Here is a 15,468-nt window from a genome sequence, read left to right as displayed (position 1 = left end):
CAGGAATCATGAATATATAAAAGGATGGTTCTGAATATAGTAATCTAGAAGAAAATGGAGATTAAATGATGAGATATAAAGCAAAAAAAAATAGAAAGAAGCAATAAAGAGAAAAGAGAGGGAGACAGAGACAGAAAGAGGCAGAGCCCAGAGGGAGAAAAAGAGGAGAGAGAGTAAGAACAGAGGAAACAATTAGGGATCTGACGTTAGAACAATATTGGACAGTTTTGAACCACTTTAAGAATTGCTATTTCTAATTCTTAATATGTGGAAGACTTGGAATGAAGATATATGAAAAGGAATGAGACATTAAAATAAAGGTATAGATAAATATCTTTGTTTAATACAAGGTCCATTCGTTTGAAGAAAACCTCATCAAAAAAGTTTGTGGAGCCATTTGGGAAAACAGTGATAAGATTGCTCCATTTCTAAAATTATTATACAATCCTCATCCAAACACACATAATATATACTTTCCCTTTTTTTCCTATGGGAAAATTTCCATAGTGACAAGGAGTAAACAGCTGACCTAAATGGGGACATCTGTTGAGCCTTCACATATGTATATACTATATGCTCCGTTCTATTGCAGAAGACTTTGCTAAGCTTGGGGTGTATCTCAGCAACAGAATCTCAGGAAGAATCATCTCTGATATTAGAGGCAGAGTCAAAATGAGCCCCGGATGCCCAATTTTCTAACTCCACATCTGTCATAGGTGGTAAGACAAGAGGTGTTGTGTCACAGATGAAAAAATAAGGTCGAAGAAAACCAGAGAACAGGTGGTTGAACGTGTAGATAAAAGACCCACTTGTGATGTTGTAAAAGGAGATTTCCCCTGCTTCATAGTCCAAGAAAATCCCAATGCAGCGAGGCCGTTCCAGGTGGAGGAGAGGAACTGATGGGGAGGCAAGGACCATGTACTCACTTCCCTTCAGTAGCCACATGGCCCAGACCCCATTCTCAGGAGATGGTGTGATTTCCCCCTTTCTTGACACTGTGTCTTGACAGACGCCCAAGCCCCATTCTGCTCTTTCTCCCACCTTGACTTCCCAGTAATGCCTCCCTGATGAGAAGTTCTGCAAACCCAGGATACAGGGCCATGTGTCAAATCGCTCAGGGTTGTTGGGGACATCCCTCCACAGTTCTCCATCCTGCACACTGCGCAGGTCAGCAGTCAAGAGGAGGCTAGGATGTGCGGTGGCAGGATCCAATTTTATGTCAACTGTGGAAATAATTTTGTGGAATATGTGAAAGAACAGAAAAGACTGGTGAAAACTTAAGAACCCATGATATTGATGACTGTCACACCATGCTTTACTCTCCCTCTAATAACTCATGGAGATAAAAATTAAGTATTTCATCTTGCAGATACTTTATTGAGTTTGAGTATATTCCTCTGTTATGTCTGCATAATCCAGGACTAATTACTGCCTCAATTAAACCATAACCATTGATGATAAGACAAACCAAGTTCATAACCATTTAGAACCCTTTTATCTCTATCCAGAGTACTTGGGTACTCTTTGGAAGATCTGCATTTAGAATAAAATTTATAACTCCCTTTGGATTTTTTTATTTTCTTTTCAAAGCCTATAGAAAAATTTCACTGGTCTAAAACACACCACTTTCAAAGCTATGTTACTATGGTAGGAAGAATTCTAAGACGAACTTCATGACCTTCAGACCCAGGAGGTTTTCTCATGATTCTGTTATATTATGTGACAAGTGGGAGATTATCTGAGTGGGTTCTAATCTAATCATCCTTTAAAATCAGAGCGAGTTCTTTGGTTATTGGTCTGGTGGCAGAAGGAAAAATCAGGGAGATTTGCATTTGATATGTCATTGCCGCCTTTGAAGATGGAGTGGGCCACAGTGGAGGAGAAGGGTGAGGAACCTCCAACTGATAATCAACAAGGAGATGGGGATGTCAGTCCTCCAACTGCAAGGAATTGCTTTATATCAACAGACTGAATAAGCTTGCAAGTGGACCTTTCTCTAGACCCCTTAGAGATGTCCAGTCTGGTCAACACCTTGATTTTGATCTTATAAAACCTTAAGCAGAGAAACCAGCTGATCCCACAAGATTATCAGATCTGAAGAATGGATGTAAATGGATGTGATTTTAAGTAGCTAAGTGTGTGGTAATTTGCTATGCAGCAAAGAAAACTACTGAAAAGTACTATTAATACCCATACTGTGGAGTCTCAGTATATTGATATGACATTTTATTTGTACATATAATTAAAAATACATCTACTAATGAAATGACCTCAGTGAAGCAAGGAGGATGTATAATATTCATGTCTTTTTTTTTTTTTTTTTTTTGGTCAACACTCAAAACTGGTAAATTTGATTTCATTAATTTAAAAACAAAAACAAATTTCATAATTAATCATGTTTTAGTTTTAATATGATAACAAATATTAATATGATGACTCTCATTCTTATTTGTCTCCAAAACACTTCTAGTTATCTTTTATTTCTACTCAAACCTGAGTGGGTACATCATCTATGCTATCACATGGAACCAGCCTCAAGATTGATATTATCTTTCTCACAGTATAGACAAGCAGGATGAGCCCAAGGGATTATATGATTTTCCCAAACTCTAGAGGTCATAAATAACAGGAACTGAAAAGTGGTCTCCATGATGTTGTGGTAGACTTATTTAACAGATGTCATGTCTTCAAACATCATTCCCACTTCAAGAAAATAAATCTGTGAAAAGGTTGTGAATACATCTATTTCTAATTCTTCTCCCTACCTCTTCTTAAACTCTTAAAATTTCTTAAACTATCACCAAGATAGAATAATACCCTAACCAAACTGCACCTTCTTCCCAGTGTTCCATGCATGATCAGTCCTTAAAGTTCACCTTAAATGACTTTTCTATAGCACTCAACACTGTTGAGGATCCTTTTGTCCCAGAAAACATTTCTCTCTCCCAAAGACACCAGTTATCACTCTTTTACTCCCTTTCTGCTGATCACCCCTTCTTGGTCTCCTCTGCTGTTTTCTCTTCTCCTCCTCCATCATTGCTATTGGAGAAACTAATGGTCTCATGATTGGGACCTCTTGCCTCTCTCTCAGATCATTTCTGATTTGTTCTTGGGCTGGCAGGCATATTGCTTTCATTAAATTCCATTCATATGCTTTACTAATTCCAAATACTTTTAGCCTAGACTTTTCTCCTGGAACTCCATATTTGTAAATTCATCTGCCTACCCAATATCAGCATTAATATCCATCACAACATTGATGTGTCTAAAACCCAAGTCTTTTTTCCTACCTTGCCTGCAGCTTTACCTGTCAATGTAAACAATAATTTCATTATGCCAATTCAGGAGATTTTAACTTTGGAATTATTCACAACTTTTCTCCCTTTCTGACCCCTCATATCTAATCCAACAGCAGATCTTGCCAGTTCTGCTTTCAAAGTATCAATATAGCAAGATCTTGTCTATTTCTCTGTACCTCCAGTACGACTTCCCTAGTCCAGTAGAAAATAGTCTCTAATTGAGTTATCACAAAGGCTCCTAACTGGCTTTTCCACATCAAGCCTTGCCCCTCTGTAATTTATTCTCAATAAACCACACAGAGTGATCTTCATGAAACATTAGTACAATCATGCTATTCCTCCATTTATAACTGATGCCCCATTTCACTTCTACTCATAGTGGCCTTCCTGTTGGGTCCTACACTACCTGGACTTTGCTTGACAGTTCTGTCACTCACTCCACAATAGCCACACAGATCTCCTCATAGCTCCTGGAATGCATCTTCCATATTTTAAGCTCAGGTCTTAGAACTTATTTCTGTTGCCTGAAATGCTTTCTTCTAGATCAGATATTTGCTGTGTTTTCTCCTATGAATGAAGTCTTCCTTGATCACCAAAAACTCCAGATTAGATGTGCTAACTCAAGAACTTCTGGCCACACTTATTTATTTATTTTTTCAATATTCTGTTTCATCTTCTAACATTTTGTGTATTTTCCATAATTTAAGCAAAAATTTACAATATGAAGCTCCAGATCTGTAACATATTTGATGTTATTGTTCAGTTTTATATTCTAATGCTTAGAAGAGTGACTGGCATAAAATACACAATATTTGTGGAATTGACCAGTTAATTAATCAAGTAAAAGTAAATGGGAATATAAAGACACTGATTATGAGAGTGTAATAACTTGAAACATTTCATACAATTAAGTGAAAGTTGTTTAGTCATGTCTAACTCTTTGGGATTCTCTAGGCCAGAATACTGGAGTGGGTAGCCTTTCCCTTCTCCAGGGGATCTTCCTGACCCAGGGATTGAACCCAGGTCTCCTGCATTGCAGGAAGATTCTTTACCAACTGAACCACAAGGGTAGCCCAGGAATACTGGAAAGGGTAGCCTATCCCTTCTCCAGTGAATCTTCCTGACCCAGGAATTGAACCAGGGTCTCCTGCATTGCAGGCAGATTCTTTACCAACTGAGCTATCAAGGAATATCAATCTGCCTATAAGATCAAGGATTAATCATTGAACAGGATTGATAAAATGGGTTTTCTTATCATGGGACAAAGCAGTTTCCTTTTAAGTAATAAACCTACTATTAAGTCACAGTCTATTTTCATTATTTGGCATAAATTGAATTAAAAAAAATTAAAAACATTGAATCTATATTGTTTTAAAAAACAACATACTAAGACCCAACAAACTAATTATTACACTACAGCTATTCCCTCTTAAATATAATTAACTGAATGTGTTTGGCTTTATTGACTATCTAATTTAAGAAATGGCTGGATGGCATCACCGACTCGATGCACATGAGTTTGAGTAAACTCCAGAGGTTGGTGATGGTCAGGGAGGCCTGGCGTGCTGTGATTCATGGGGTCACAAAAAGTCGGACACAACTGAGTGACTGAACTGAACTGAACTGAATTTAAGAAATTCATCAAACTGCCAGATAACAAAATAATCCAAACTTTATGTTATCTGATACACTGCAATGTTTTCATATATTGAAGATTTGTTTTTCTCTGTTTTCAAATATGTTTCATTTTGTCCTCTAAAAAGACAATTTTTTAGCATTTTATAAAAAAGGAAATAGACATAGAGTGGAACTAATATTGCTTATGTCACAGATAATATCACTTTCAGACTCACTATTCTAACCAAATGTAGCTTATATGGGTGTCAGTTACTCTGATATTCTTCAGGACTATTCACAAATATCCCAATACTCTTAAAAAAAAAAATCTGAGCCCAGTGCTCTCTCCCTTCCCCCCTTGTAGTTTGACATGACCACATGATGCACTTTCATCAATAATATCTTCAGGAAAGCTATGTGTGCCCCTTAGGGTGGTGCATGATTCACCATGACTTTGCTCAGTTCTGTGCCTATCAGCAACAGGAAGGAGGTGGGGCTCTGTCTGCATGGAGTGAGATTATGTGAAATTAAAGCCTCCACAATCCAGTAATCAACCAATAACATGATCTCAAAATAAAACTTTGCTGATTTTAGCCACTAAACTTTGGGTTCTGTTTGTTACTATAGCCTAACTGGTACAGTAACAAATTGCAATAACAGCCAAATTCCAGGAGTCATAGTTCCGCAAGGTCTAAAATGCAGCTTACCTTGGAACTTCCTCAGCATTTCTCTCATGCCAGGGATGCGACACATTGTCCTCAGCTCCATAGCGATGGACTCGGGTTCCAGGCGTGTGACATTTTTACTTCTGAGAAGAGCACAAAACCTGCAGTTTTCATTAGGGTTATCCACCAACCTCCCCAGCCTCTCCCAAACCATTCTCTGATTCAGGAAGTAAACATACCGGCTCAAGGCTCCTCCCACACCCTGAAAATAAAGAGAAACACAAGTAGGTGTGAGTTAGACCTCCAAACTGCTTTTGACAGACTGGGGACACACCAGGAACATCTCTTTAAGAATTATTGAAAATCATTAACTATTGATGTAAAACTATAAGAGATATGATTCCCTCTTTAAAAAATCTAAAACAGACTGTTATTGAGTTTTCTCATCAATTTAAAATAATATAATCAGTTTGCTTCTATTAAAACAAAATCAGACCACACAAGCTTTAGGTTAATTCCTATAATATCTATTGGTTTAACTATTTTCTGAATTGATAATTCTGATAATTGGGTGTTTTCATGAAGAGTTATATTCTGTGAACAGAATTAAGGTAAAAATAGATTCTAAATATCTGCAGAATTTATTTGAGAAATAGTGAAAGGTGTAGACATAAAATGATGATCTCAGTGTCCTTGTAAGAAAACCCTAACTTCCTTATTCTCTGGACCAACGTACTTGGTCTAAGTTATCTAAGTAGAAAAAAACAGAAGTCATTAAAATTCAGCAACAGTCTATGTCAAAGTAGATTATTAAACAAACCACCTGCACTGTATTTCCCCTATCCTTCTAAAAAATGACCACCAGTCAGATTAATTTTAACAGGGCATAAAAACAGGGAAATGATCAGCTTTATATTTCATCAGAACGACAGGTCTTATTTTGGGCCATTAAAGGTGAAATGTTGTTTACTGGTACTGAGGAAGAAAGGGAGAAATGAGTATAAAAATGAAAGCAAATTATTTGAGGATATAGTCTCCCTAAGACTTGTGTTATAAGATATTTTAACATTTATTCAGTGCTAATAAATGATAAGTTCAAATATGCAATATTTTGAAATACAGTAAGATGTGACAATGAATATTATTGAAAATGCCAAAGTTCTTGTGTTTATTTATTGTTTGAAATTTTGAAAATTTATTCCTTTGGGACAGTTTGCTTAGTAGGAAGTAGGCATAGCAGTAATAAGAAAAGCAATAATAACAACAAGTTTTACTGATGCATAAATATATTGAAGAAAATGGGACAAATTTAATATAAAAGTTTTGCAAATGCATTTACTTAATGACCCCCCCTACTCTGTGACCAGTGCTATTTAATCACAGAACTTGTATGAAGATAGAAATTACTTATTTCAGACATTCCTAAATGAGTCATTGAGGTTGAAACACAATGAAGCGTGCCCAGAAAATTTCTATTGCAGTGAGTTCTAGCATGAGAGCAAGCATCCACCAACAATGATGACTTTCTCAACTCACTTGGGATTTAATGCCTTTAAGGAGGATTATTAGTTATTTGTCTGTCTGCACTATAATCTCAAGTATATTGTGGGCAAGCTGTATGGAGCCAAATTAATCCCTCCCCGCCATGCTTGGAATGGGCATGCACTATGGGCTAGAACATTAGCATTTGCCTTGAAAATTAACATGCCAATTTCAATGTGGAAAATTTTAAACATTACTCATATGTTTGACTATTGACATTAAAATGTGTTAACAAGACTTTTTGGATTGGACATGACTGAAATACAGCAATATCATTGTTGACCCATTATGAGGTTTTTATAAAATGTTTTCCAGGCAACATAGTATAGATAGTCTGTTTTCTGTTTAACCATATGTAAATCATTAAATTAACTTTAATTTTGAAAATATTTAAGGTTTTGTCTTTAGTATGAACTATTATGTATGATTGTCTAGGGTCCCTTCAGATTCTGGTGTTAGGGATTGAGGATTTTTAATAAAGCAATTTTTAATTGCTTTCCAAGGAAATTCTAGGGTGATCCTGTCCTAAAGAGCAAAACTGCTTAAGGAGTTATCTCCGAAAGCTGCCGTCTGTCCCCTTGGTCTCCGGTGTGCCCGTCCTTCTCCCAGGCACCCAGCCTCACCTCCAGCAGACCCAGGGCTGGTCGCTGGCACCTTTCCTCCAGCTCCTCTGCCAGCTCCTTTAGGGCCTTGCTCTGCTGAACCAGCCGGTTCTTGCTTTCCCGAAGCTTCTGCAGTGTGGCTCGCTCCTCCTCCTCCAGTCTTCTAAGCTGCAGTTGCTCCTCCAGGGCCAGGAAGCCACGATACTTTTCAAACTCCGACCTGAAGCGTTGCCTCTGCATTTCCACTTTTTCCTGGAGTGACAGTACAATAAATCATCAGCAATTGGGGCAGAGTATTTGGAATATGGGCAGGGGGGTGGGGGGCCCTTCCCTGGAGGCTCAGATGATAAAGCATCTTCCTGCAGTGCAAGAGACCTAGGTTCAATCCCTGGGTCGGGAAGATGCCCTGAAGAGTGGCATGGCAACCCACTCCAGTATTCCTGCCTGAAGAATTCCTTGGACAGAGGAGCCTGGTGGGCTACAGTCCATAGGGCTGCAATGGGTCAGATATGACTGAAGCGACTTAACACACACACATGGGCTATGACATAGTGAAAAGGGATTTAGTTGCAATTCATTGTTCTCTCACATCACCATTTAAATTACTATAATTACACCTATAGATATACAAGGGCTAAGAGTTTCCACAGAATTTAGAATTTATTTTATTAAACCCATGCTTGTTGCATGTTGGCTCACATGGATCCATTTTTAAAGGTAAAAATCATGAAAGTTGACTTGACTTAGAACAAGGTTCTTGGAAACATCTCTACTTTAAGAATAATCAGTGGAGGGTTCAAAACATGCATGAAACCAGATCTCAGATATAGAGTTCCTGATTTCATAAATTTGTGGTCAGGCCAGGATTAAAAAAAAATTGACTTGGATTACTAACTTTAAAAAATTATTAATAAATGCCACTATTAATTAACTTTACATACAATATACATAACTATGGGAAAAAGTAAGACATCATAGGAGAAAAATATAGTAAAAACCCTTATGAAAATATCTGCCAGAGGATAGAATACAAGTCAAGATTTTCAAGAAAAGAAAGAAAGAATTACAAAATTATAGAGAATAATCAGAGAAAAAGGGTTCCTTAGAAAAGACAGAGAGCTATTCAGAAATAGAGTCTATGTATATATTGTAATGCATAATATAAAAATATAAACACCTATGTCATTTCTATATACAGTTTCTCAGTATTGATCCTATTGATATTTGACCAGGTGATTTTTTGTTGTGATTTTTTTTGGGGGGGGTGGGGACTGTCCTTTGTATTATAGGGTATTTAGCAGCATTTCTTGCCTTTACATATGAGATGCTAGTAAGGCATCCCAGTCCTGACTACCAAAAATATCTACTGATATTGCAAAATATCTCTTGGAAGGCAACATTGGTCTAGGTTCAGAATCACTTTGTGTATGTGTGTGTGTGTGTGTGTGTGTGTGTGTGTGTGTGTATAATAGGTAAAGGAAAAAAGAGCTGATGATGGCAGAAATATATCAACATATTGACTGAAAAAAGAAAATTCAGATTATTTTTTATATGTAAGATGATGACTATGAACCTGTATTTCATATATATATATATATATATATATATATATATGCTGTGAAATAGTAAAAATTTCATTCATCCAACAAATACATATTTTTTAAACTAGTAGTGACAGTACAACTCTGTTCTAAGTGATGCAGTGAGTGAAGATCAGTAAGTAAGATCAAGCGAGTTAGTAAGACCAAGATGAGTAAAGTCTTTTTTTATAATTTGGATTTGGGACAGTATTACAGACATTAGAAAGAACACGATTGTACGAAAATAATCTGAGGGGATGAGATGGTCCAGGATGATGCTGAGATCAGTTTTTCTTGAGTACCCAGGTAAATGGAACAAAAGTGCCAGAGTAGGGAAGATGGTGGAAGAATGACTTAATGATCCAAATAAGGATCCTTCAGATAGGTTAGCCACCCAAAGCCCCAATATTCTCTTACCTTCCAAATAACAGTTTTCCTCCCCACATTGGCCTCCTGAGTCGAAGCTTCCTCCAGCTCTTTCCTGACAAGCTCCTGTGCCACCTGGAGCTTTATCTGTTTGGGAAGATACGCTGCAGCCATTAAGGATACTCTCATATAGTACTTAAACTGAGCAAGCACAGGAAGAAATACAAAGATCAGCTATAAAGGGCAGTAGAAAGCATACAAAAATGTTTGATCTCATTAATATTAATGACTGTTAAACATAGATATGTTTTAAATGTTAATGCCAGATATAATAAAAGATGTATCTAAAAAGTGTGTTCATTGTATTATAAATAGCAAAACAGTAAGTAACCAAAATAGGGCAGTTAAAAATAGGGCAGTGAGGAAAAAATTATTTCATTCACTGGATAGAATTAAAACAAGGTGCTGCAGAATTTTTAATGGCAAGAAATACAATTATAAAGAAAATTAAACTAAGCATATTTTATGTAACCTGACACCAATTTTTAAAAATAAAAGTTTTTATAATAAATATATAAAAATTAGGCAGAGACCAATGAAAATATATTCAAAAAACAAAATCTCATCTACTATGCTTGGCTGAAAAGGTGAAGCTATTCCTTTTATCTATATATTTCAACTTCTTAAAGTTCTTCATTACTTTATAACCAGAAGTGTATTTCTTACTATTTTACAGAAGAAATCTTGTAAGTTAGTATTTATTATATGAAAAAGAAATATAGAAAGTCATAAATCTTACAAGGGATAGAAACATAATTTAAGGAAAACTAAATCTCTTTTCAGCCCTAGGACTCCTGCTAGAGGTAAGCACATATATTTTATTTACAGAGAACACATACAAAGATAGACACATATACATTTTAAAAGTCTTCCTAAAGTCATTCAATAAGTCTCAGGAAAAAATAAAAACAAGCAAAAATTTAAATTCTTCCCACAGTCATTCAACAAGTCCCACACACCAGTCTTCTTTTTTTTTTCTTTTTTCTTCTTTCTTTTTTCTTAATGATAACATTCTAAGGTAGAACACATAAAATAGGAGTAGGAACCAACGAGGCATTTAATAAGATGAAGAAAATGGCAATTGTTTCTGGAATCTGGAAGGACTAGAACACTCCGACACTTACAGACAAAAAAATTGTAAGCAAAAGCAAAGAAGTAGAAAGTTGTGTCACGTTTGGGGACAACAGTGATTAGGCTAGTTTTGCTGAATCTAAAGATTAACGGTTAAGGCAAGAGTTACAGTAAGAGCACTTAGGGTCCTAAAAGTGATTGACAGGCTAAGGAGTTTAGAAGATATTTATTTGGTATTTAGTTGAAGGACTGCTGAAATAGAGAAAACTTCCTTAGAATACGACATTATCCATGCACTGTATGGTACCATCTGGATTAAAGAAAAAAGGAAGGAATATACTCTAGAAGTCTAGTTAAGAAATAGTTAGCACCTGAATTTTGCAGAAGACCAAAATCAAGAAGAAAACCTAAAAGAGATATTTCTAGGTAGGTCCAGAGGGTACTTGAGGGGAAAAAAATCACAACCTTGATTTAAAACAAAGTTAAAATAATAATTATATTATTAGTTATTCTAAGTTAAAATGTATGATATAAATATACAAAATTATTATAGGCTCTATATGATTAATAATTTATTAAATTAATTTATTATTATTTTATAAAGTTAATATCTTCACTTTATTTTCATTGTGGTAGTACTTCAGGTAAGGTCAATAGATAAAAGATGACTTTAACTCTCTTTGTGCGAGCAGCTGTTCCAGATATTGGGAATTTAAATGTGTTCTGAATATGTCCAGAAACTTCTGATGAGCACCAGTAGGAAGAATCTTATTCACAGAGTTTCATGGATGCCACTTTTGTGAGCCAGATACTCCAATATTAGTCACCTTTTCATTGAGGATGCTCACATCATAAGTCCAGAAATATGTGTTGAATAGAGAGGAATCTGTCTGCTTAACCACTGGATTCCTACTTCAGAGTAACATGTATTGGCAGCTTTAAAGGGGATCAGAGCCTTGTGCCCATCCAGACACCATTCATAGCAAACATTCAAACATGAAGGTGGCTTAATTCAGCCTTGTATTCACTGCAGCAGGATTTACAGTAGCCAAGACATGGACTTCCCTGGAGGCTCAGACAGTAAAGCGTCTGCCTACAATGAGGGAGACCCGGATTCAATCCTTGGGTCGGGGAGATCTCCTGGAGAAGGAAATGGCAACCCACTCGAGTATTCTTGCCTGGAAAACCCCATGGACGGAAGAGCCTGGAAGGCTACAGTCCGTAGGATCGCAGAGTCGGACACGACTGAGCGACTTCACTAAAGTGAAGGACACATTCATTAGGACACAGCCTAAATGTCCATTGACGGATGAATGGATAAAGAAGATGTGGCAAATATATATATATAGAGAGAGAGAGGGGAATATTTTTGTTGTTGATGTTGTTTAGTCACTAAGTTGTGTCTGACTCTTTTGTGACCCCATGGGATGTAGACTACCAGGCTCCTCTGTCTGGGAAATTTCCCAAGCAAGAATACTGGAGTGGTTGCCATTTCCTTCTCCAGGGTATCTTTCCAACCCAGGGATGAAGCCTGTTTCTCATGGATTGGCAGGTGGGTTCTTTGCCACTGAGCCAACCGGGGAGCCCACTGTGGAAAATTACTCTGGCTTAAAAAGAATGAAACAAAGTCATTTATAGTAACATGGATGGACCTAGAGATTATCACTAAGTAAAGTAAGTCATACTGAGAAAAATAAATGTCATATAACATCACTTATGTGGGCTTCCCTAGTGGTCAGCAGTAAAGAATTTGCCTGCCATGCAGGAGACGTAAGAGACACAAGTTTAATCCCTGGGTTGGGAAGATCCCCTGGAGGAGGGCATGGCAACCCACTCCAGTATTCTTGCCTAGAGAATCCAAGTAACAGAGGAACCTGGCCGACTACAGTCCATAGGGTCACAAAGAGTAAGACATGACTGATGTGACTTAGCACACACACACCCACACACATGGCTTACATGTGTAATCTAAAAAAAATGATACAAATGAAAGTATTTACAAAACAGAAATAGACTCACAGACTTCAAACACAAATTTAAGATTATCAAAATGCAAAGGTGAGGGGGAGGAATAAATTAGGAGTTTAAGATTAACGTATATACACTATATATATACATATAAAATAGATTATCAAATATATATAAAGTAGATTATCAACAAGGACCTACTGTATAGCACTGAAAACTCTACTCAATATTTTGAAATAACCTATATGGGAAAAGATTTTAAAAAAGAATGAATACATGCATATATATAACTGAATCACTTTGCTGTATACCTGAAATGAACACAACACTGTAAATCAACTATATTCCAATATAAAATACAAATGAAAAAAATTAAGATTGTTTTGATGACAATATTAATTAACATGGGCTCCCTAAGTGACTCAGTGGTACAGAATCCTCCTGCTAAGCACAAGACTTGGGTTTGATCCCTGGTTTCAGAAGATCCCCTGGAGAAGGAAATGGCAACCTACACCAGTATTTTTGCCTGGGAAGTCCCATGGACAGAGAAGCCTGTCAAGCTACAGTCCATGGGGTTGCAAAGAGCCGGACACAACCTAGTGACTAAACAACAGTAGCATTAATTAATATAAATACTATGCAAAAGCAAAATATTATACAAATTTAGTTATTAGGAAGTGTTTCCGATAACAGTTGTGCACTTGTAACTAAGAAGCAATTAGACAACATAACCTCCTACACCAGGGAGCTCTAGTATTGGAACTCAGATTACCTAAATCAGGAAAATTAAGACCAGCATGAAATGAAATGACCAGGGAGAGTTTCATGGCAGAGAAGATCAGTCTAAAATAACAGTATGTTTGAGCTCCTGAATAGGAATCCCAAAAGACGGGGTTTCCATGGAGCAAAGGCATACAGATCCCAAGGTGAATGTGAGTCAGGAGGGTGGTTGGTGTGGAGGGCACTGCTCATTCAGATCAGAGGGTGTCTTCTGGCTCTGTCTCTGGCAAGGGATTTTTAACACTTCTGACTTGGTCAGTGTCTTCCATTACAGACCGGCATTTCCCGATCAGGAGTCACGGCCTTCCACGTTACCCCTCACCTGGTAGCACCTGGCGGCCTCCTGCAGCGATGTCGTGTGGTGGCTCCTGTGATCTGGAGTGGTGTCACAGACCCAGCACAGCACCTCCTGGTCCTCCTCGCAGAAACGGGTCAGCTCCTCGCCATGCCGCACACACAAGCGTGCCCCCGAAGGCTCGGCGCCCAGCCCCAGCTGCCGCACGCTGTCCACCAGGCTGGCCAGCTGCCTGTTGGGCCGGAAGCTTTCCAGCCTGAAGGGCCCCCGACACTGCGGACAGGCATAGAGGCCGCCCTGTGCGCTGTCGGACTTCTCGCAGAACTCGGAGATGCATCTGAGGCAGAAACTGTGGCCGCAGTCCACGCTGACGGGATTCTGCAGGAAATCCAGGCACACTGGGCATCGGGCCTCCTCGCAGAGCCGCTCCCCAGGGGACCCCGAGGCCATGGCCGGCTGGGCCTTGCCTGGCCCCGCCGATAGTAGCGCGGTCTTCCCCAGCTGCCTGCACTATCTCTGCTGGTGTTCTGGCACAGAAGGGAGGAACCGCACAGCCTCATGAGAGGCAGACACGAGATGGGCTTTATCCACTGGCTAGCGTCCAAATGAGCCACGCCCAGTGAAAACTTGCATCTCAGACACAGTCAACCACACGGATAAAATTAACATTCTAGCAATCCTAGCCTCCTAGGAAATTGATCATTTCTAACGGAATCCCTCGTAGTGTGGCTTATTGGAGCCTGTACTCTCATGTTTTCACTGTCAGTAAATTTCAAGAATCGCTAAGGTCCTTCCTTCAATTATTTTCTAAATTTCCCATGACCTTATTATCTTTTTATGACATATTGATTTGCTAAAGTTTTTTGTCAAAATTTATTTTCTCTACTTCCTGTTAATTAGCTCTTGATAAAGAAATATGTTGGTAAGTTAATAAGGAGATGCCTCCCCCCAAAAAATGTGTGTATGATAATGATAGGTCTATAGCCCAACAACAATTCAAAGCATTTAAATAAAATCTGGCCAGCTTCAGTGATTCGCATAATGACTGCACATGTGTTATGATTCTTGTAAAGCACCTCTTAGAAGTGGCACAGCTGTAGGCTAAGGCATTGGTTAGGAAGAATAATCTAACTACAGCCTATCAGTGCTGCAGCACTTGTGAGGTGGGGGAGGCTGAGAAAGACATAGAAGGAAGATGATTTGACAGAAAGGGTGTGATCCCTACTTGGGATGAATATGGTGAGGTCATTAGGTCATCAGGAAAGTAGACAAATGTGGGAAACATCTGTCATCTATGTAAAATGTAATTTTTATTTTGTTGAGTTTGAAGGGATGATGGACATGCCTATAGCAAATCATTCACTTTGTTTCTCAGCACAAGCTGCCAGAATCTCAGACACAAGAGTAAGCAAAAAAACAAATGGCCCATCTCTCGAGGGTGTCTTAAGATCTGTCCATAGAACTCATACAATTATAAACTAAAAACTGGGAGAAAAGACAAGCTGGGGCAGGGGAAGGGGGTGGGGGTCAGATTGGGCCCTTGGGAGTTTCTGAGTTAATAACTGAAGGGTGAACAGAAGTTGAAAGGAAGGGAGCTCTGGCAAGGGGAACAGTCAGAGGCAC

General features: G+C 38.2%; 1 protein-coding gene across 1 annotated transcript; it reads right to left on the bottom strand.

The window, feature by feature from the left end:
* Window positions 1-633: 633 nt before the first annotated feature.
* Window positions 634-14,295, bottom strand: TRIM58 (tripartite motif containing 58). Its single transcript, XM_043913820.1, has 6 exons — window positions 13,873-14,295; window positions 9,723-9,818; window positions 7,747-7,977; window positions 5,821-5,843; window positions 5,624-5,724; window positions 634-1,223 (listed from the first exon to the last, which is right to left on the bottom strand). The coding sequence occupies exons 1-6, from the start codon at window positions 14,293-14,295 to the stop codon at window positions 634-636; spliced, it is 1,464 nt and encodes a 487-aa protein (XP_043769755.1).
* Window positions 14,296-15,468: the final 1,173 nt, after the last annotated feature.

The sequence above is a fragment of the Cervus elaphus genome, chromosome 9, assembly GCF_910594005.1.
Source record: "Cervus elaphus chromosome 9, mCerEla1.1, whole genome shotgun sequence".
Taxonomy (NCBI): Eukaryota; Metazoa; Chordata; class Mammalia; order Artiodactyla; family Cervidae; genus Cervus; species Cervus elaphus.
This window is presented reverse-complemented; position numbering and strand designations above follow the sequence as displayed.

Coding starts and splice junctions, on each gene's coding strand:
- TRIM58 (XM_043913820.1), bottom strand. CDS start 14,295: ATGGCCTCGGGGTCCCCTGGGGAGCGGCTCTGCGAGGAGGCCCGATGC. Junction 7,978..9,722: donor GGAAAACTGTTATTTGGAAG/GTAAGAGAATAT, acceptor CTGTCACTCCAG/GAAAAAGTGGAAATGCAGAG. Junction 1,224..5,623: donor AATGCTGAGGAAGTTCCAAG/GTAAGCTGCATT, acceptor TTATTTCCACAG/TTGACATAAAATTGGATCCT.